At 37.4% G+C, this 24,182-nt stretch overlaps 1 protein-coding gene across 1 annotated transcript in view; it reads right to left on the minus strand.

Moving 5' to 3' along the window:
- Positions 1–24,182, minus strand: part of Ttc39b (tetratricopeptide repeat domain 39B) — a 121,663-nt gene that overhangs the window by 64,350 nt on the left and 33,131 nt on the right. The window contains exon 2 of the mRNA XM_026398588.2: positions 21,280–21,314. Coding sequence (XP_026254373.2) covers positions 21,280–21,314 — 35 coding nt within the window. The remainder of the gene's footprint in view (positions 1–21,279; positions 21,315–24,182) is intronic.

A 24,182-nucleotide genomic window follows, 5' to 3' on the forward strand; every position in this document is an offset into this window, starting at 1 on the left:
CATGCTTGTTGAACTTATTAAATTATTTCTAACATCTCTTTCCAGTTCAAACACTCTAAGGATCTGTGGCTTCAGATCTGGGGCAGAATTAGTTGCAAGCACTTATATGGCCTATATTTGTTTGGCTACAAAGTACCTATACTTCAATAGCTGAAAATATTACTACAATTGCAATAAAAATTAATTTGTAATTAATTTTTAAATGTCTCCCTCACTTGCTAAAAATATCTACTCCATAAGACCAAATAAAATATTTTGTTTAGCATCATCTCCCCAGAGTTCGGTAAGAGCTTTGCAACAAATACAAACATTTATTGAATGAACAAATGATAACTGAATGAATTTAAGTTTTTTTCAAGTCTAAACAAGGCAGAATTTCCTAGTTTTAGCAACCCTTCCTAATTAAATTTGAAGTTGCTGCATTTAGGTCTGACAAAATGTTTAAAAATAAAAACAACAGATGTTTGATCTCTGGGTGGTGGAGCAAATTTCTTTTTTAAAATCCTTTACTTATTTTATGCTGCAGGAAGTCAACTAAAATCCTGGCACCCAAAAAGCTCATATACTATGTTAGTCTAAGCCAAACATATTCTGCATCCATAAAAATGACTGTTACCAAAGGATGTTGAAAAGTATTCCAACTACTAATCTCTGAACATATCGGCTTTTAAAAAATCACTTTAGATAATGTGGTTTTAAGATAAAGGAATGAGATCAGTAGCCAACTGAATGAACCAGTTCACTAAAATAATAAGACTTTCATTTAACAAAGACAAATCAAGAATATATGGGGGTTATGGTGGGAATCAGAAATTAGCCTCTTATCTTTACAAAATGCCCAATTCATTCACTCTGCACATAATTCAGCAATGATACAGTTGTAGCCTCCAGTGAATTCCAAAGTAGGAAAGTGGGACATGATGACTAAGGACAGATGTTTAGACTTCAGGGTCTGCGTCACAAAAAAACCAGCACTGATTTCAATGCACAATTAGAAAAGGACAATCATGTGAGGGTTACTTTGAGGGAGCTTGTGTTTACTATAATCTGTGACAAAGAGACAGGCTTAAGTCAATATAGCACAGTCATAAGTGAAGGTCTAGGACGATCAACACACTATTTCTGAGGACATACCACTTTACTAATCTTTAATATTTTAATTAATGTGACAAGACAAAACAAAACCCATAATGAAGCCAGCAGAAGACAAACACAGTAAATACAAAGTGAAGCATTATCATCCTGCCATTGTTCTGCAGCAGGAGACTCAGCAACCCCCACTATGTACACCTTGCAGCAGCGATAAACCAGCCATGGCATCCCAGGAAGACCAGAGCCTCTGCAGCAGCCAGACGCCTATTTTCTCCTATTGCAACTCTTGTCCTTAGGAAGTTAAAAGGGGGCGAGAGGACAGCAGGGGAGCCCTAGCAAGCTTGACATGCGTCTTTTAATGAAGACAATATTATCTTACAAAACATGCAGCCCTCCGATAAAATCTAACTCTGGTTTAAAATTTTTACACAGCTTCCTTAAATTCTTACAGATTTAAAGAGAACCTTGTAATAATACCTCTAGAAACTGCTAAATACATACAAGATACTCACAGATTTAAAGCAGCTGTAACTTTGGAGAAATGAATACAGCTCCACTATGAAAATGTCTTTCCCTCTCTTCTACGAGATTTTTTTTAAAAGCCAATAGAAAAAAAGAGACAATCCTCAATTTAAGAGCCAACAAAAGTCTTCAATTTGTTCTATTCTTTTGGCTCCAATTGACTCTCAATTATCAGGCAAAGCAAAGAAGTTGCCGAGGCGACTGACAGCATCCCAGGGCTTTGCAGGGCAGAATTTAAGACATGTCAGTTAAAGTGGCAGCTACACTCATTGCTCTAGCGATGCTTCTGCAGGAAGGGATGCCGGGAGATTTTTTTCCCCCCCAATCTCTGCTGCAACCTAGTTTTAATCCATCACTGTTTAATTATACTAGAGAAATAAGCAAGAAAAATATAAATGGTCTGGATTTATAAAAACTATTGGAACTTAATCTAGGGATTCATCTCCCATCTCAAGGATAAAATGAATTGTTTTAAGGAAAATATAAGAATAGGCTATTGCTCCAAGACTTAGATTTTTAAATCCCATGGACTTTTTAAATACTAAATAGAGGAAAACCAATTTCTCTGGAGTTTTTAGTCTAACAGGTTAAATTAGTGAAGTGAATAATGTTACAGTCATATCAATGTAATATAATGTTATAGTCACATCAATGTCACTTTTAAATTGACATTTGGTGAATAATATTTGAAATGGCTTTGATGAAATTTTTTAAAATTAGACTTAGAGAATAATTCAAAGATTCTAAAATGAGCAAAATTCCAAAGTTCAGCTATACCTTTTTTGTTTGAGTAGCTAAAAGCTTTACTGGGGAATGAGACTGTCAGTGATTTGGCAGGTTTTCTGTCTTACCTCAAGGGCTTTTGCACATAATAGGAGTGAACCATTTTTCCAATGGGACTCGATTATTTAAGTTATACTAGGTAATGTATTCTGATATCTCCAGATTGTAAATAATAAACTCCTTGGGGGCTGGGGATGTGGCTCAAGCGGTAGCGCGCTCGCCTGGTATGCGTGCGGCCCGGGTTCGATCCTCAGCACCACATACAAACAAAGATGTTGTGTCCGCCGAAAAACTAAAGAATAAATATTTAAAATTCTCTCTCTCTCTCTCTCTCCTCTCTCACTCTCTCTTAAAAAAAAAATAAAAATAAAAATAAACTCCTTGGAATAAATTATAAAACAAAGAAGAAATTTAAATCAGTTATAAGATCATAATCTAGAGCTGTTTAATATTTTGTAAAAACTTACTTCTAGTCTTCTTTCATATATTAAGATGACTTGACAACTAGATGCATTTTTTTCTTAAATACTACTGCTTTACATGTATATACTAATCTTTTCACCACGAATGATGATGATTTGCCCACATATGTGACTTACTGTTAACCACCTATATTTCTATAAGAGCTCAAAAAGGTTAGAATACCCAATAACAGTCAATATCTATTTTTGTGCCTACTATATGATGGGCAGAGGGGATAGAGAATGAACAGAACACACATGATTCCTGTTCCCCTGAAACTGTAGGTCCAGTAGGGAAGCCAGATATTCACCAAATGTGAGCAAATGTGGTAGTATTGTACAACAAAAGAATACTACAGACATGTCAGAAATATGCAAGTGGCCTGGTCTTGTGATGGCTGGAGTTTCTCAAGGGAGGAAAAGAGAATAGCAAGCCCCAATGAAAAATTATAAGTACAGAGTACAACAGACCTTCATTTTTCCACCAATATAAATATCTCTCATCTAATATTCCTTTTCATCAAAAAAAAAATTATGACTAGTTTCCAACTATATTTTTGGAATAATATGCAATATGTAAGAGGATAACTGATCTAACTTATATAGATCTTATGCATTTAATCAATTAAAACTCAAGCTTTAAGAAATTAAAAAAGGGCTGAACAAGGTGGCACACATCAGCAATCCCAGCAACTCCAGAGGCTAAGGCAGGAGAATTGTAAATTTTGAGGCCAGCTTGGGCAACTTAGTGAGACCCTGTCTCAAAATAAAACATAAAAAGGACTGGGTATAAGCTGGGTACAGTGGAGCAAGCCTGTAATCGCAACAGCTCAGGAAGCTGAGATAGGAAGATGGCGAGTTCAAAGCCAACCTCAGCAATCATGAGGTACTAAGCAAGTCAGTGAGACCCTGTCTCTAAATAAAATACAAAATAGAGCTAGGGATGTGGCTCAGTGGGTTGAATGCCCCTGAGTTCATTCCCCAGTACAAAAAAAAAAAAAAAAAAAAAGAACTAGATTTTTGTTCAGTGGTGAGTGCCCTTGGTTGCAATCTCAAGTACCAAAAGGAAATAAGAAAGAAATTACAAAAGGTAGGCCACCCACATAACTTCAGATATCTCCTAACTGATCAGTTACCACAGGTTTCTAAGCATCTCCAATTTAAGTGAGACATGCTCAGAATCCCATGAAAGCTAAAAAGACTCCTTTGAGAATGTTGAAAGAGACATGACAACTTGATGTGGATTTGTTTTTCTTATATTTTGATGTAAACTAAGAGGAAAAAAATGTCCAAATAGTTTACATAGATACCCTGCCCTAAAAGAAAAGGAGCACAACTCCCCGAACTCTTTAAGAGTAGATTAAGTGATACAGGGCTTAACTACCATGTGCAAGGCCCTGGGTTTGATCCCCAGCACTTCCAAAAAAAAAAAGAGTGGGTTGCACATAGTGTCTTCCTTCCAAAGACTGCAACAGAATGACTTTACAGTGGAAAGAGGTCACACACACACACACACAGTACCTCAGCCATATAATCAAGGGCAACAACAACAATGTAAATCATGTTGACATTGTTATATATATGTATGTATATGTATACACACACACACACACACACACACACACACACACACACGAGCTGCTGGGGGATTGAACCCAGGGCCTTGTACATGTGAGGCAAGCACTCTACCAGCTCAGCTATATCCCCAGCCCAACAGTATATATTTTTGATAGGTTATAATGAAAATGGCAATTTACCTCTCTGCTCTTCCTTCCAAAATAACCTATACATAACCAAGTCTAACCATGTTTTAGTCAGCTTTTTCACTACTGTGACTAACAGACCCAACCAGCACAGCAGAGGAGGAAAAGTTTATTTGGAGGCTTACAGTTTAGGAGGTCTCAGTTCACAGACAGCCAGGTCCATTCCTTGGGGTTCAAGGTGAGGCTGAACATCATGGAGGAAGAGTATGGCAGAGGGAAGCAGTTCACATGGTGATCAGAGAGCAGAGAGAAAGCTCTCCACTTGGCAGATACAAATATATACCCAAAGCCATGCCCCAAATTCCCACCTCCTCCAGTCACACTCTACCACTTCAATTACCACTCAGTTAATCCCTATCAGGGGATTAATTTGCTGATTGGGTTAATATTCTCAGAATACAATCATTTCTCCTCTGAACCTTCCTGCATCGTATCACACGTGAAATTTTGGGGGATACCTCACATCCAAACCATAACACCATAAGAAAAACACAAGACAAATTTCTTTTTTTTTTTTTTTAAAGAGAGAGTGAGAGAGGAGAGAGAGAGAGAGAGAGAGAGAGAGAGAGAGAGAGAGAATTTTTAATATTTTTTTTTTTTAGTTCTCAGCGGACACAACATCTTTGTTGGTATGTGGTGCTGGGGATCGAACCCGGGCCGCACGCATGCCAGGCAAGCGCGCTACCGCTGAGCCACATCTCCAGCCCACAAGACAAATTTCAACAGAAAAGCATCCTATAAGATGTTTGACTAGTAGCACTGTTCAATTCTGTACAGGTCATCAAAACAAGGACAGTCTAAGAAGTGACACAGCCAGCTGGGCAGGGTGGCACACACCTGTAGTCCCAGTGGTTCCAGAGTCGGAGAGAGGAGGATCATGAGTTCAAAGCCAGCCTCAGCAAAAAGCAAAGCAATAAGCAATTCAGTGAGACCCTGTTTCTAAATAAAATACAAAATGGGGCTGGCATGTGGCTCAGTGGTCAAGTGCCCCCGAGTTCAATCCCTTGTGCCCCAAAAAATAAAACAAAATAAAATGTATCCCATAAAAATTCTGATAATACAAAAAAAGTTATAGAAGGGGCTTTTTAAAAATAATAAATGCGGAGCTGGGGTTGTAGACCAGCGATAGAGCACTTGCCTAGCAAGTGTGAGGCACTGGGTTCAATCCTCAGCAACACATAAAAATAAATACATAAAATAAAGGTATTGTGCTCATCTACAACTTAAAAAAATTTTAATAATAATAATAATAAATGCTTTTTAATCCCACACACTGAAATACCCAATCCCAAATATACTAAATGTATGTGTGTCCTTGTGCAAGCATCATACACACACACATACAAATACAAACACACTGAGATCCCCAGCCCTTTTTTTTAATTTTGGGACAATGCTGACCATGAACTTAACAATATTCCTGCCTCAGCCTCCTCAGTCACTGTGATTGCAAGCATGCACTACCATGCCCACTTGCATGTTGCCGTTTTACAAAATGCTTTCCAATAAATTATTTCATAGATTAAAGACATGTGTTACAAAACAATGTTCACTCATATGGAATTGCCTGGAAAAGCATCCTGACACTATTTCAATTACTGAATTGTACTAAAAGAATAAGAATGCTCTTTTAGAACACATATGCTTTAAACAACCAATCATGGAATTAATTTTCTTGTAATGATTACACAGGATTATTTTAATCAAAGAAAAATGTACATTATGAGTATAATTTATTTTAAATTGGCCCCCTTTATTTGGCAGGAATTAAACCCAGGGTACTTTACACTGAGCTACATCCCCAGTTCTTTTATTCTATTATTTTAAAACAGGGTCTTGTTAAGTTGCCGAGGCTATACTTAAACATGTGAACCCTGCCTCAGCCTCCTGAGTAGCTGGAATTACATATGAGAACCACTGTGCCTGACTGGGTCCAAAATTTTTAAATGGCAAATAATCTCTTAAATCAATGGGAGATTTGACATGCAGAACTTTATATACACACACACTTTTTTTAATTGCATAAAGCTAAAGTTGCAAAAAACCTTAATAACTTCCAAAATAAGTAAAACCAAAAGCTTACAACTGAGTTGCCTATAAGGGAGAAGAAAACGATTCCCTTATCTCTGAAAAGGCTAATTCATCAGAGCTACATTTGTATTTCTATTTGTAATTATAACACTCTGCTCTTATGTTACAAGAACAAAAAAAAATGCTGCCTTGAATATTTTCTTTCTAGACAATAAAAATAAAATAAATGACCTTGGGCACAGTGGTGCACCCAGCAGCTCAGGAGGTTGAGGCAGGAGGATCACAAGTTCAAAGCCACACTCAGCAAAAGCAAGGTGATAAGCAATTCAGTGAGACTGCAATTCAGTGAGACTCCATCTCTAAATAAAATACAAAATAGGGGTTGGGAAGTGGCTCAGTGGTTGAGCACCCTGAATTCAATCTCTGGTACCCCCACAAAAAAATGAAATAAAGTACACTGAAATTACTTTATTGTAATGAAAATTATATGTAAATCCTCAAATCCCTCTTCAGTTTTAAGTAATTGCAGAGTCCTTCCAATTTATTAGTGGCTATGTAAGTCTTCAGACCATTTATCAAATGTACAAATACATGATACTAAACTATACCTCATACAAAAATGTACCTAAACCAAGTATTGCTATGCCTTTAAGGAGTTCTATTCATGTAGTTCTACAAAAATAATGAGAATCAAAATGGAGAGAGAAGGGAGAAGGGGAAATTGAGATTAATTTTCAAAACAGTAGGGAAATCTGGCACATTTCAAAAGACAAAATTCCCAACTATGTGCTTTTGGATGTTTTATTAGTCATTTTAAGTTGCTATTTTTATCAAAAGGTAGATAAAAGGAGTATGAATGTGTCAGAAAAAAAGGGCAGATAAAAGATGGTACAAAGTTAACAAAAGGAAATGAGCTCACTGTATTGCTTAGAATTCTGACAGCTCATTTACATAAGCTTCAAACAAAAACTGAGTCAGCCCCCAATTGAAAAATGCCAAAGAGATACTACCAGTTCAGGATAGTGCTTCTTTTCCCAAACAATTGGACAATACTGAGTTTTGTATGCATCTGAGTTGATGAACACAGCCAGCCATGGATCATTATTTAAAATGCATACATCCAAAAAGACCTTTTTACTCCCCTTTTAAACCACCACCTCACTGACCATTGTGCCATCCACTTGAGGCCGTAACTTGGTGATGGCTGATATTTTTAATGCACTGAAATCCTTGCATTCTACTTTGAATATCTATATTTTCTGAATAGTACATGTTACTGTTTGAATATCTGCATTCCTCTAAAATTAATACATTTAAACTTAACTCCCAAGGTGACTGTGTAAAAGGCAGAACCATGGGAGGCAATCAGGTCATGACGACTTCACTCTTATGAATAGGATAAGTGCCCTTAAAAAAGGGCTTGCTTTTGGGCCAGAGCTGTGGCTCAGTGGTAGAGCGCTTGCATCGCACGTGTGAGGTGCTGGGTTCAATCCTTAGCACCACATAAAAATAAATAAATAAAATAAAGGTATTGTGTCCATCAACTAAATATATATATATATATATATATATATATATATATATATATATATAATTTTTTTAAGAGGCTTGCTTTTTTTTATCCCCCTCTCCACCATTGAGGACACATATAAAACACCATCTGTGATGAACAGGCCCTCAACAGACACTGAACCTGCTGGCCCCTTGATCTTGGAATTTCCAGCCTTCAGAACTGTGAAAAACACATTTCTGTTGTTTATGGACTCCCAAATCCAAGAACTTGTAACAGCAGCCCAAACAAATTAAGATAGTGTATTAATTTAACAAATTAATTAATCTAACAAATATATACTGAGTACCTACTATGTGCCATGAATGGTTTACTTACACACAGAGTACACCATGTTGAGTAAAGCAGACCAGACCCATCCCTATGGAACACAGATCCTATAGAACAGTCATTTTTTGAGAAATGAAGGGAGAGAAATAAGATGCCAAGAAAGAAAAATGGGGAAAGAGTAACTAACCTACTTGGGTGCAGTCATTAAGAAGGTGAGTGAACATGCCAGCTAAATGCTGCAGATGGCCATAAAAAGTTCTTGTGGCAGGAAGCACACAGCAGTCTGAGAAACCCTCATGCTCAAACCTAGAGCAACAATGGCTCATGCAATCAAAAATTCTGAATAAGGTGTATAGGACTGGAGGGTAGAGAGTGAGGGTAAGAGTTGCCCTAGATGAGGTGAAAGCAGTTGGGGGAACCTGATCACCTCAAGCCTTAACAGCTAAGATAGACTGGGATCTTCATCTTGAGAGAAATGCAAACTCATGGAGATTTTTAAGCAAGGTAATGACATCTTTCCATTTTCTAAAAGGCTCAATCTGTCTTAATTCAAACATACTGTTAAGAAATAAATCATGCCGGGCAGGGTGATACACACCTGTGATTCCAGCAGCTGGGGAGGCTGAGACAGGAGGATCTCGAATTCAAAGCCAGCCTCAGCAATATCAAGGCGCTAAGTAAGACCCTGTCTCTAAATAAAATACAAAATTGGGCTAGGGCTATAGCTCAGTGGTCGAGTGCCCCTGAGTTCAATCCCTGGTACCAAACAAACAAACAAATAAACAAATCATCAGATAGTGTGGAAATCTGAGCACTGACAAGGCTATCTGATGAATACTGTTACTCTGTAGGTATGGTAACTGTCTTGTATTGTGACTTTTTTTAAAAAAGACCTTTTATTTTTGGTGCTGGGGAATTAAACCCAGGGCCTCACGCATACTATGAGTGTTCTAACTCCAAGCACTTTCCCAGCCCCCAAAAAAGAGACATTGTCTTTTATAAAATACAGAAAAAATGATACCATAAAGGCACATGTAGGTTAGATAATAATTCAATATCAATGTTAATTTTCCTGATAATTATGTGAAAGAACACCTTTGTTTTTAGGAAGCACATACTAAAATATTTGGAGATAGGAAAAAACTGTCATGTCTAGGATTTCAAATAATCTGGGGGTGGATTATTGATGAAATAACATTGACCTTGAGTTGACAGCTGTTAGAGCTGAGGGATGAGTATATAAGGGTTCCGTTTACTATCCTTTTTACTTTTTAATTGTTTGTGTTAAAAAATTCTTGTTAAAAACAAGATAACTTTAGCTGCTGTGTAAAATATGAGTAAGATGCGGTTGGAAAGGCAGAACAGAGAGCAAAGAAAGCAGGAAAATATATTAGCCATTAGCCAGCTCCTAAAATAGCCCAGGAAAAATGTGATAGTCAACTTAAGCTAATGTAATAGGGTAGAGAGAGAGAAAATAACAGTTGGAAAATGTAATTTGGGGCATAGAAAACATCAGACCTGGTAATATGGAAGTTAAAGGAAACAGAAGAGACTGAAAATGTCTCCTAGGTATCTGTTTTGAGCATTATCTGTTTTGAGTATTATGGGTGGAGAAATTTACAGAAAAAGAAAAGAAGACTAGAAGAGGAAAAGGTATCTAATAGAGGAGGGGGCAGATACCAAGAGTCTATTTGGAACATACAAATTAAGATGATAGTGACATTCAAATGGGTGATCAAATAAGTAATGTGTGGCGTTTTTTTCCCATTACAGCTAACAAAATAGCCCTAAGATAGAAGATCATGGAGCAGTATCTCTATCCAGAGAGTTATTTAATAAGGGAAGGAAAGAATTTAGTGCTAAACGCAGAATCCTTCTGGCTTTAAGACACAAATCAGGGCATTACTATTCCAGGTCCAGGGAGTCAGATAAGCTCCTGAATCTGCAGAAAGGCAGCCACAAAGGCAAAGGCCTTACTTAGGGGAGTTCACAGGTCATTTTGCTACCAACAATACCCTGACAGTGACCATTCTTCCTTCTCCATTGGGTCTCCTTGTTACAAGAGAGGATTGGACCAAAAGGAGCTTTTCTTGGAGCTATGAAATCCTGTCACTCCTCACAGTGAAAGGGAACATTTACAAGATCCAAATCTTAACTTAAAATAATGCACACACAAAGCCTCACATAAAGAACTAAACACTGGGAAGGTCCAAACAAACACAATACCAGACATTAATAGCAGACCTAATAGTACAAACGAAAATACACAAAGAAACAATCCAAGTAGTAACAAATACACGGTAAAGGCATGGGGTGCAGTTCACTATTGGCTTTTTAGAGAACTTTTATTTCTGTTTACTACATGTCAGTGACCTTATGACTCTATGATACATAATTTTTCATTCTGAAATATCGATGAAAACAAGATGTGGGTTAAACTGACAACTTGATCACCCTAGAGCAAAGTTAAGTTCTTTGGGATGGGGGGGGGGGGGTAATTTGTTTCTGCCAATCACATGAGGGCACCACCAACCTAATCCATTTAAAATTAAATTACCTACTTGGAGTCATAGGGATCACTAGAATAACTTTTATCCAGACCCCAAATCAGCTTATGATCCATCAATTCCACTTCTAAGTATATAATGACAGAGAACTTACTACATGAATTCACACAAAGCCTACATATAATTATTCATAGCAGCATTATTCACAGTAACCAAAAATGAAGCAACCAAATATTCACCAGCTTATGAATGAATAAACGAAATATGGTCTATGGATACAAATGAATATTATTCAGTCATAAGAAGGAATGAAGTACCAATACATATTGCAACTTTAAAAGCCAGAAAGAAAAGAACACATATTAGATGATTTTATTTACATGAAATGTCTACAGAGACAAATCTACCAACCAAAATTAGGTAAGTGGCAGCCTTGGTCTGGGGTGGGAATGAGGAATGTTTGAAAAGGGGTACAGGTTTCTTTTTAGGGTAATAAAAATATTTTTAAATTACACTGCAGTGAAGGTGGTATAATTCTTTAAATATACAAAAATTCATAAAAATTATATACCTAAAATAGGGATGTTCATGGAATATAAAGGAATATCACAATAAGGCTGTTTTAGAAATTTTTCTGCATGGAGAATATCATGAGAGGTATTTTTCCTCTCTACTCATTACCAAGGATGAAATAGAGGCATTTTCTTACTTTTCCTTCTGTATAACAGGTTTGTTTTTTGTTTTCTCCTTTTCCTTATATAAATTCTCCTGTAAAATCCCTCATTGTATTTTTTCTTTTCTTAGTGATATATAACAATATCAATAGTATCTTACAGCCAATAAAATAACTGTCAGCCTGGTTATGAAAATAAAGTTAAGGAAAGGAAAAATGCCCCTGTCTAATTGTAACCCAAAAAGGACAGGGCTGGGGATGTAGCTCAGTTGGTAGAGTGCCTGCCTCGCATGCACAAGACCCTGGATTCAATCCCCAGCACCACCAACACCCCCTCCCCCAAAAAAAGAGCAGACAAAAATGAAAATAAATACAACTCTGTCTACTGTTACCATTTATAATTTAAGCAGGATGAAGAAAAATACCAATTAGATGCTTTTCCAGTTATCATTCAGCAATATTCATCCTTAATTTACCTTAAAACAGAAAAAACTATGGCATCATCATCAACTAATCTAATCTAACGAGAAAAAAATATAGCCCCAAAGGACTTATCTTATTCTAGTCTACAACATATGGTTCAAAAGAGAAGGTATGAAGAAGTAAAAAGTCCATGAGAAATGCTATATTACAAAATATTTTTATTTTCGTTATAAGCATCAAATTACCTGGCTAAAAATGTCTGCCTATTCGCCTTCTACAGGTAAATAAAAATTCACAGCAGTTCTTGCACATACACACATTCATCACCATTGTTTTCATATTGTCTTGGGTCCATTAAACACCTACAAATTTCTACTAAAAATAAATCCAAAACTTTAATAAGATGCAATGGAATATGAGAGACCACTGCTGAGAACATATTAAACCTGCATCTGTTCTCACAGTCTTTAAACTAAGTTTGCTCTGTCTCCCCAGACTTCACTAAACTACCATGAGAAGAAAATCTTGATTAACTAGTACCTCCCAGTGTTAGAGTTCTGTCCCATTGCCCACTGTAGTTTTCATGAAAGAGGTTCATCAAAAACACCACCAAGGGGCGTTGGATATCATGAAGGTATAGGGAAGATCAGTAGAGCAGAAGAAGGAGACTGAGAGGGAGAGAGGAGGGACAGAAAAGGGGAGGAAAGGCAGAATGGATGTGACAAAATTACCCTTTGTACATATATATAAAACACAGTGAATGCTGCCTTTATATATACCTAATAAAGCACCAATAAATAAATAAATGAGTAAAAGGAAAATTAGTAAAGAAAGGGGAAGAGGGGGAAGGAGAAGGGCAAGAAAGCAGGGGCACGGGGGACTGAAATGGAATAAACCCTATACATGTACGATTATGTCAAAATGAACCCAACTATTATGTATAAACATAAGGCATCAACAAAAGCAAAAAAAAACCAACAAGTCATGACAGTTTCAAGTGGCTAGTCCCTTCCCCATGTATAAGGACAGGAATCTTCTGTGACCTGCATCCATGACCTACAGGAACTCCATACCCATTGCCCTATCCTCTGGCCACTGTCTTCAAAACTGCTTTTTTTATTTATTTTTATTTATTCTTCATGTGCCATGTCAGTGGATTTATTAACAGACTTTATTACACCCACCTCTATGTTGTCAGATGCAGTAATTGGGCACAAACACTGAGAAAGGAGAATACCAGGCAGAGCATTAAGAAGCCAATGCCAGCAGGAGATGTTAAATCAGGAAGCAATCTAGACCTGCAAGTTACATACAGCATATTTCTAAATATCATGAGATTGGGCAAATTTATAGTCCTTCCCTAGGGAGTCACCTCCTCATGCCAATCAGGTCATACTATTCATAAACAATTTTAATTTTGCAAAAGGATATGGTCAATGTGCCACTTTTGTTTTTAATCTCTAATTTTTCCTCAAGTTCTAAGTGACAGAGAATTTAGTGTGATCTACCAGTTTGTAAAACTAGCAATTTCCCAAGATACTTGGGAACTGAGTTGTTATCCTAAAGACCTGGAAGTAGGAAAATCTATGTCTAAGTGGTAAATCCATTAGGCAAAAAAGAAAAAATAGAAAGGAATCTCCTTTGTGAAAACAATTTAAGGTCCCCTTCATCTGTTTGCATGAATCTGTTCATTAGGAATTTAAGAGAAATTAATCATCAGCTTGGCAAGAACACCCTAGCTTGCTTAAGTATTTCTATCTGCACTGAGAACACAAAACCAAAATGTGTGGTTCATTCAGCATCAGGAAAAAAATCTACTGAATTTAACAGCCACTGGGTCACAAAGGGAATGTTTAGCACTATAAATCTAAGAGGAACAGGAGAGAAATATTGACAAACTTTGAAATTAGGATTAACTGAAAGTTCACATAAAAAAAAGAGACTTAAAAACTTTTTACAACTAACATGCAATTACAATCAGAAGAAACAAATATTCAAATTTAAAAAAAAAAAACACTATCAAATTATTTCTGCAACATTTTTAATCTCAAAAAGTTTCAGTGATGGAGGACACCCAAGTGAAAGCATCACCATTGTCTATTGGAGAAATAAAAGGATCCTTCCAGGAGGCTTTTCCCTCTCTCTTTTAGCCAGAACATCTGTCTTCCTGTGTTTTTGGACTCTGACACATTTTAGAACTCACACCATCATATCTTCTTCAATACAGACTTGTATTACACCTAAAGACCTTGCTTTCTTAGATTTCTGTGTGCATTGTTTCTTATGTCCTCTAAGACTGTTTCTGAAACATTGTTATGTTCTCTTTTAATGTTGTGGAAATGTCCCCATACAGACTTCTTTCCCTTTATTTCTTGCTTCCCTTGGTGTCCAGCTTGCCAACTGTAAATCTTGGGACTTGTCAGCCTCCATAATCACATGAGCCAATCCTTATGGTAAATTTCTTCATATAGAGCTTTTGGTCCTATTTTTTTCTGGAGAACCTAGACTAACATGAAGGGGACAATAGATGTGCTTTATATTTACTCAAATTAAACTTCATATAATCCACCCAATAAATTTATGAGAGGATGAGGAAATGGGCTCAGAAAAACTGGTCCAGGCCTTCTAGTCAGCAACAGGCAGGCTGGGACTAGAGCTCATGTAGGCATGTACATGTAAACAAAGTGAAACTACATTGCTGTGCTTTGAAACTATGGTTTTGTGGAATAGTTACTTTCCTCTTTCACTACCAGTTTTGCTATTAACAACAACCTGACTTCTAAGCCAGGCGCGGTGGCGCATACCTATAATCCCAGCTATTCAGGAGGCTGAGGCAGGAGGATCACAAGTTCAAAGCCAGCCTCAGCAATGACGAGGCACTTAGCAACTCAGTGAGACCCTGTCTCTAAATAAAATACAAAATAGGGCTGGGGATGTGGCTCAGTGGTCAAGTGCCCCTGAGTTCAATCCCCATACTCCAACCCACCCCCCCCCAAAAAAAAAACTGACTTCTAAACCCAATCCCCCTAACACACACACTAACACACACACACACACACACACACACACACACACACACACCACCTCCCTGAACTCTATATGGTAAAATTACTCAAGAGACTAAAAAGCAAAGTTTATTAGAATCAGATCAAAATCAATTGTAAAGAAACTCCAGTACAAATCTATAATAGAAGTAAAGTGCAAAATTTTTAGAGCAGGAACAGCAATGCTTGACTCTTGTGACCCAGGCTCTAATTCACAAAGCTGAGGTTCTCTATCAGGTGAAGTGTTACTATACTGTACTGCTATGACCAAGGTGAAAGAAGTCTGTATGGGGACATTTCCACAACATTAAAAGAGAACATAAAAGTGTTTCAGAAACAATCTTAGAGGACATAAGAAATAATGCACACTGAAATCTAAAAAAGCAAAGAAAATTCTAGAATGGGTAAATTCTATAATTTGGATCTTGACTGTCCCCCAAATGTCCATGTGGTAAAAAGCTTAGTCCCCAAGCTAATGCTATTAGGAGATGGAAAAACTTTTAGGAAGTGGTAGAACCTTTAAGAAGTGAGGCCTAGAGGAAGGAACTTAGGTCACCAGGGGCAAGCCCTACAGGGGACAGTGAGACACCAGCCCCTTCCTCCCTTTTGCTTCCTGGCAAAATGGAAAGTGGTTTTGCTCCATCATGTGCTCCTACTATGATGTGCTGCCTCACCACAGGCCCAAAGCAATGAGGCCACTAAATCATGAACTGGAACTGGAACCTCTAGAACTATGAACCAGAAATAAAGCTTTTCTCTTTATAGTTAATAATGTCAAGTATTTTGCTAAAGTGATAGAATGTCAACTAACACAGCAAGCCTTTGGATTTATTAAGCTGAGCAGGACAGGGAAGTTAAAAGTAGGAAAAAGAAAGAAAATACTGACAGCGGCAGTTAAATACATCGAAAGAGAGGCAAAGAGGCAATGAAGGGAAAATGTTAGATAATTAGATAGTGAAGAAATGTTAAAGAACTATTGTTTTCAGGATGAGAAAAACTATAATATGGTTCACAATAAAAGAAGCCAATGGGATATTACTCAGCTTTAAAGAGTGAAATTATGGCATTTGCCAGTAAATGGTTGAAGTTGGAGAATATCATGCTAAGTAAAATAAGCCAATCTCCCCAAACCAAAGGCCAAATGTTTTCTCTAATATGCAGATGCTAATTCACAATAAGGAGGTGGGGCCCCCACGGGAGTGAGGGTGGGGGGGCCATGGGGAGGAGGGGGCCCGGACACGCGCACTAGGAAAGAATAGCCTTACCTTAGATTAGATAGAGGGAAGTAATGGGAGGGAGGAGAGAGGATGTGGGGACAGGAAAGATAGTAGAATGAAACAGACATTTTTATTGTATGTATGTATGTGACCACATGACCAATATGATTCTGCAACATGTACACTCAGAAAAATGAGAAATTATATCCAATCTATGTATGATATATCAAAGTGCATAACTGTATTCTACTGTCATGTATAATAAAAACAAATTTAAAATTTTTAAAAAACCAAGTCAAGGCACACAGACTTGCTGATTTCCTCATGTGAAAAGCACATGAAGAGGCATCTGATAGATATGAAACAAAAACAACTCCATCACAAGGATCCCTTTTGGACGCTGTTTTCCTAAGAATCAGTCATACTAGTATTCAAACATCTAAAACAGCTGAACAAAAGAGCAATTATTGTGCAAACACAGACATACAAATCAAAGGAACAGACTAGGAAGCCCAAAACAGTGTTATTATTTTAATATATTTATCATTCTATAAAAGAAGCATCATACATAAATTTTCTTTCCTCATGGATTTAGAAAATGATGCTGGAATATGTAATAGCCTAATAATTTTAGGGCTGGCATGACATAGGGATTTTAATTAACTTCAAATGGCTTAAACTCAAGTTTTGTTTTGATCCCTTTTTGTTTTTTGGTATAATCCAATTTTTAAAAACTATTAGGAATCACTTTCAGAGCCTCTCATACACCCCAAAGGTAAAGCTGCTACCAGCCTAATGCAGCCAGTGCATGCTGGAAGATACACAAGTACTAATATGTGCTGCTCCTTGGGTCTCATCAGGTGCAACAGCCCGTCTCCCTCTGTGAGGCCAGACCTCTTCCTGGCTTGTGTCTAGTGTTCCAGCCTCCTGCTGGGGACAGCAGTACCTCACTGATGAATTCTAGTCAGCAGTCCACAGCCCAAACATTTCCCATCACCTGAACTGCTGACTCCTTCTGTGGCCCAAGCTCAGTTTCTGCCAGTACCCAGAGTGGAGCCATAGTGTCAGTTGAATGTTATAAGATTTCTGTATGGCAATAACTCACTACTCTTAAAAGTGATTTTTTTTAAAACATCACAATGAGCACAGGAAAAATTGTTTTTCCTCTGCTTTCATACCATAGCCATCAACATAAAAAACCTCTGTGACTCCAAAAGATACAGGGATTTCTTCCCAACAGCAAACAAGTAATCAGTTCTGCAGCTGAAAACAGTTGAGGGTCCTCTAATTTATCTCAATTCTGACACTCTTTCTGAGATAGCTTCATATCTCACAGGTTGAGGGCTCAGTCTCTAAGCCTGGCTCCCTTCACTTCAGATGCCATTTGCAAGCCCTAAGTTGTTATATCTGTGCTTCTGATTGACCAGCTATAAATCGGAGCTCCCAAAATCCCCTTATTAGGTGTGATTAATGTGCTCAAGCTACTCACAGAACTCAGGGAAATACAATTACTAGTTTATTATACAGGATATCATCAAGGATACAGATGAATTAAAGAACAGGGCAAGGGGTATAAAACAACCTCCTAGATACCTCCACATGTTTAACTATCCAGCTCTTTGAACATTCCTTTTGGCCTCTTATGGAAATTTCATAGCATAGGCATGATGGAAGCACAAACAACTATGTAGCAATGTAGCGGAAACTCAACAAGCCCTGTCTGTTCAGATTCTTCTTGGCCTCTCCAAGCAGCATTCCTTCTTCCCAGGTATAGGAGAAGATCCCTTCTGAATAGGGATCTAATGATCCATTGTCAGACAGGGTAGGTCTATGGATATTACTTGCCTTCAAGAGAAGAAATTTTAGTTCCTATGGTTAGCCTTGGGGAAAGAGTTGTGATCGGGGAACAAAAAAACAAATAAACAAATACACATACACACACACACACACATCATAATACCACAAATAAACTTATTCCAAAGAGCACAATATGAAAAAATAGAGGGGAAAAAAAGTAAATTTACAGTGGAGAAACCTAGCAAATACTATCTCAAGCCAGGTGATCAAGTTTAATATCACAGTGGTCAGTCTCACAGATATCATGTACCTTTTTTTTTTTTTTTTTTTTTAAAGAGAGAGTGAGAGAGGAGAGAGAGAGAGAGAGAATTTTTTTTTTTAATATTTATTTTTTAGTTCTCGGCGGACACAACATCTCTGTTGGTATGTGGTGCTGAGGATCGAACCCGGGCCGCACGCATGCCAGGCGAGCACGCTACCGCCTGAGCCACATCCCCAGCCCCGATATCATGTACCTTTGATGTGTTGAGAGTGGCCCTTAACCTCTGTGGTCTCCCTCCCAAGAACACATGACCTCAAACAAACCATAAGGAAAAAAAAAACTCAATTAAGGAACATTCTACAAAATAACTCGCCAATTAAAACTGCCAATGTCATCAAAAACAAGGAAAGTCTGTGAAACTGTAACAATCAAGAGAAGCCTAAGGGGGCATGATAACTAAACATAATGTAGTTTGCTAGCCAGGATCCTGGGACAGAAAAGAGACACTAGCTGAAAGCCAAAGAAATATGAATAATGTAAGGACTGTCCCTAATAATAATGTATCTGTGTTCATTTATTTTCCATTACTGTAATGAGTTTCTGAGATAAATCAATTTTAAAAGAGTTAAAAGTTATTTTGGCTCAAATTCTGGAGGTTTAAGTTCATGGTCAGGTGGTCCCACTGCTTTTGGACCTGTGATGAGGCAGCACATCACAGTAGGAACACGTAACAGAGGAAGCCCATTTAGCTCATGGCAGCCAAGCAGAGAAAGAGAAGCCAGGGTACCCTAATCCCTTTCAAGGACACATCCCTGGTGACCTAAAACCTCTCACTGGGCCCCATCTCTTAAAGTTTTCTACTATCTTCCAACAGTGCCAAACTGGGGAAGAAGACTTTGGGGGGCATTCCAGATTCAAACTACAACAGTATCCATACTGGATCATTAATTGTAACAAATGTAACATGCTAATTTAAGAAATTAATAACAAGGAAAACTAGGTGTGGGGCATACAGGAACTCTGCACTATTTTCACAATAATCTGTAAATCTGAAACTGTTCCAAAATAGGCAGAATATTTTTTCTGAACTCCTAAACACACTGAAACTTTTTGTAATCATAAAAATATTTGACAACATAAACATTAAAATTTTTGGACAAAATAAAATTTGTAATTCTAAGATAAACATTGCACTTTGAGGGCTAGAGTTGTGGCTCAGCAGTTGGGTGCTTGCCTACCACATGCGGGGCCCTAGGTTCAATCCTCAGCACCACATATAAATAAAATAAAAGTATTGTGTCCAACTACAACTAAAAAATAAATATCAAAAAAATAGCACTTTGAGAAAAATATCTATAACAAATATGACAAAAAATTAGGGCATATATAGTCTAAAGTCCATAAAGAACTTAAAAGAAACGTTGAAGGAAAAGTTAAACAGGCTAGAAGATAAAAAGTCATACAAAAGTAAGTGTTCTATAACAAGCAATGAATAAGAGGATAAGGAAAATCAAAGACACTAAAACCAGTATCATTTCAGTAGCAAACTATTTTTCAAATAATATCCAGTGATGGTAATGCTACAGTTTAAATGATTTCACTTCACAGTGTTGTAGCCTTGTAAACAAATAAAATTCTTTTTCAAAGGGCTAAGTACTAAATCATGTGTCTGCCCACACTGTTACCCATAAATTCACATTTGAAGCCCTAACCTCCAATATGTTCATATTTAAAGACTGGGCCTTGGGTAGATTATTATGATTATATGAAGTCATGAGAATGGGGCCCTCATAGTGGGGTTGTGCCCTTACTAGAAAAGACACCAGAGAACTTGCTCCATCTCTCTCTCTGTCATGTGAAAATACAGATAAAGAAGGTGGCCATCTGCAAGCAAAAAGAGAATCCTCGCCAGAACCCAACCATGCTGATGCCCTACTCCCAGAATTACAGCCTCCAAAAAGCTAAGAAAATAAACTTGTTATGTAAGCCACCCAATCTACGGTATTTTGTATGGCAGCCTAAGCTAACAAATATAGAAAGGAAAATTTAAATATATGAAGAGCAATAAACATGTATCCTTTAATCCAAAAATCCTACTTCTGTAATGTTGATCTTTGGAAATCATTCAAAATATGATAAAGCTATATGCATGAAAATATTCATTACTTAATTTTAAGTTTGTAAACTCCCAGTAACAACCTAAATGTCTAACATAGTCATTTAAAATTATTACAAAAATTATAGAGGCTTAGAGTAAATGCCTGTAACAAAACTAAATGCAAATATAATAAGAGGTTAACCATGTAAATAAATATGAGCAAGTATTAAAAAGGTTAGCTATATGGGCTGGGGATGTGGCTCAAGCGGTAGCGCGCTCGCCTGGTGTGCGTGCGACCCGGGTTCGATCCTCAGCACCACATACCAACAAAGATGTTGTGTCCGCCGAGAACTAAAAAATAAAAATATTAAAAAAAATTCTCTCTCTCTCTCTCTCTCTCTCTCTCTTTCTCTCCTCTCTCACTCTCTCTTTAAAAAAAAAAAATTAAAAAAAAAAAAAAAGGTTAGCTATAAATAAAATAATTTGTTGGAAAACATTTTATTTTATGATGTTATAAATATATTGTGTCCATCTATAAGTATATATATATTTTTATATTTATATTTTTATATATATTTTTAAAAGAGAAGAATAACATTAGGTAGATTATTTCTTTAGGATAATCACATCCTAACTCTTTTTAATTACAGAGTAGTGACTTTCGACACTGGTCACTACTCTAAAAAATGAGAATGAAATTTACATTTTACATATGAAAACCATCAATTTTTAATTATAACTTAGTTTTTATTATATTATTACTTACATAGAGATGGTTTCCAAGGCATCTTCAAAGACATCCTGGAGGGGGGAGATAAAAAACACAATGAATTTCTCAAGAATTAAGGATTTTAATGTAAAAAAAGAAAATGAGTATGTATTTGGGGGCAGGGTTTGGCAGAAGGGTAAAGCATGCAGTAGAATCATCCATCTCTGACAAGTGGAATTAAGTGATGTACATATGTTGTAATTAAGACTGGTAGAATATTCAGCCTGCAATCAAACTGGACTGCTTTGAAGAGAAGGTGACTTCTTTAATGGAGCTATCTTTCATTTCTCAGTCTCATTCGTTCCGGATATAGAATACAACACATAAACAACAGGACTTTCCCAATGCAGTCTTCTTTTTGTGCTAGCCAAGATAGCATCACCTAGGCCTTCACTTCATAGCTACTTGAACTACCCTCCTAGCTTTTTCTGCCACTTGCCTTCCTCTAGCTAAATCTGTACCAATACAAGAGCCCCTTCCTTCATGCCACTAGCCTGTTCAAAAGCTATAACAAGAGACAAATCTAAATACACACACACACACTCATACCCACTCACAAATCCATACACACTCCACATATACTGACTCACAGTCATACAACACACACTCACAAACACACATAACCTAGCTCAAAAACTCACACATACACAATAGCTCCCTCATAGCAGCAAAATCAAAACCAAGCACCTTATCCACTATGGTTTGGGATTCACCACAACTCCTACAAGGATCATGTCACTGTCTCCCTACTCCTATTCATGAGACCCACCATTCCATTCTTTTTCTCTCTCTTCTTTTAATAAGCACCTTGCCATTCCACTGCTCTAGACCTCTTTAAGAGCTTTCTACTGCACTTAGAGTAAACCCAAACTCCTTCCCACAATCTTTGGAGCCCTCAAACAGCCTTTCCATTATCCAATTATCCAATCACATCTCCACTCATCCTCCTCTTGACAACCACATGAGCCACAGATTTTTCTGTTCCTTGAACAGGCCATATTCATCCTGTATCTTTCTGCACTGTTCATTCTTTCTCCTTCTCTCAACCATTCCCATGCTGACTCCTTTTCATTCTTCAAATGAAAAAGTCACTTCTTCAAGGATATTGTCTCTAGACAACACCCTAATTAAAGTTACTAAGAACAGCAATTTACTTACAGTTTCTCATCATCTTATTTATTTCATTCATAATAATTTCCAAAATCATGTTCCTTGTTTATATAGTTACTGTTCATCTCCACCAGAGCAGGCTCTCAACATGTAAACAGAAAATCATCAGGGTTTGGCACAGAAATGTTGCTCAATAAATACTTGTTTCCTAATGAATGAAAGACTCAAGCTTGGACTGCCAAGGCATGTATCCTTGTAGGCAAGAGCTTTCCATGCCTTCTCCAGTTCTCCACCCTTCTCACAAACCTCAACTTCCCTCCTTTCTTCCTTCTTCCCTCCCTCCCTCCCTTCACAACTTGGGAAAACCAGCTCTCCATATAAAAGGAGGCAAGCTGATTTTCTCCCTCCCTCCCTCCCTCCCAGGGATGCTCTACCTCTGAGCTACATCTCCAACCATTTTTATCATTTGAGAAAGGGTCTGGCTGGTTGCCTGGGATGGCAACTCAAACTTGGAATCCTCCTGCCTCAGTGCCCCCACCCCACACACACACCTGAGTATTATAGACATATACCATGGCTACCAGGTAATATTTCCATAAAGCAAGAAATATGCCCCCAGCCCCACCTTCAAAAATTGAAAAAAGAAGGACTATCAAATAGTAAGAAGTCACTTAAGGGGCTGGGGATGTGGCTCAGGTGGTAGCGCGCTCGCCTGGCGTGCGTGCAGCCCGGGTTCGATCCCCAGCACCACATACCAACAAAGATGTTGTGTCTGCCGAGAACTAAAAAATAAATATTAAAAATTCTCTCTCTCTCTCTCTCTCCTCTCTCACTCTCTCTTTAAAAAAAAAAAAAGTCACTTAAGCAACATCCTTCTATTTTGTTGAAACATCCCATTGACTTCTGTAAATAAGTCACACTCTATGAAAAGCAGACAAAAAATGAAACATTTTTCATTTTAAGAAGAGGGTATTTGTAAAGAACCAGGCATTACTGCATACCTCTCATATCCCAGGCACTTTACAAAAGCTGTGCCACTTGCTTCTTCCAATTTGTAGCAAGTAATTCCAACTGTAAGTAATTCTCTGCCCCACATTACACAGCTAATAAGTGAAGAAACTGGGGCTCAATTTAAGGTTTCTTTAACTTCAAAGTATTCTTTTTAATGTTAATAAAATATATACAAAACTTGGAATGAGGCAGTTGGGTGAGATGGGGAGGGAGTGAGAAATGAGGAGGCAGGGAGCCCTCCCAATGCCAGGCTGCAGCATTGTTTAAGGAGCCCTGCCAAGGCTTATTTAACTCTCCAAACAATGTACTTGTATTTGACCTTACTATTCATTGAGTAGACTGCAAACCCTGTGGAGTTACCACTTAATTTATGGAATTCTGAATGGCAGAAAAAAAGAGTACCAAAAGAGTCTGGTTTCATTGCTGTGTAGGACATTATCCAGATTTGTGCATAGCCTAGTAATCTTAAATTCTTTTTTCATGGGTGCATATTTATTACACCAAGTGAAAAGTTTCATGTGGCACATTTGCACATGCATATAACATAATTTGATCAGTTTCTTTAAAGTTAATAAATAACTAGTTCCTTAAATACCTTTTGAATGAGTTCACCATCTCACCAGTTTCCTAATTGATGGGTTAAATAAAATTTGACTTTCATTTTGTATCTTTATGAAAGTCATACTTCTAACTTGGGGAAATTATACTTTGACATTAATAGTGACAACACACTCTCTCCCCAATACCTTTTTCCCAGCTCCTTGGGAAAACTGATGTGG

Source organism: Urocitellus parryii, chromosome 4, assembly GCF_045843805.1.
Source record: "Urocitellus parryii isolate mUroPar1 chromosome 4, mUroPar1.hap1, whole genome shotgun sequence".
NCBI lineage: Eukaryota > Metazoa > Chordata > Mammalia > Rodentia > Sciuridae > Urocitellus > Urocitellus parryii.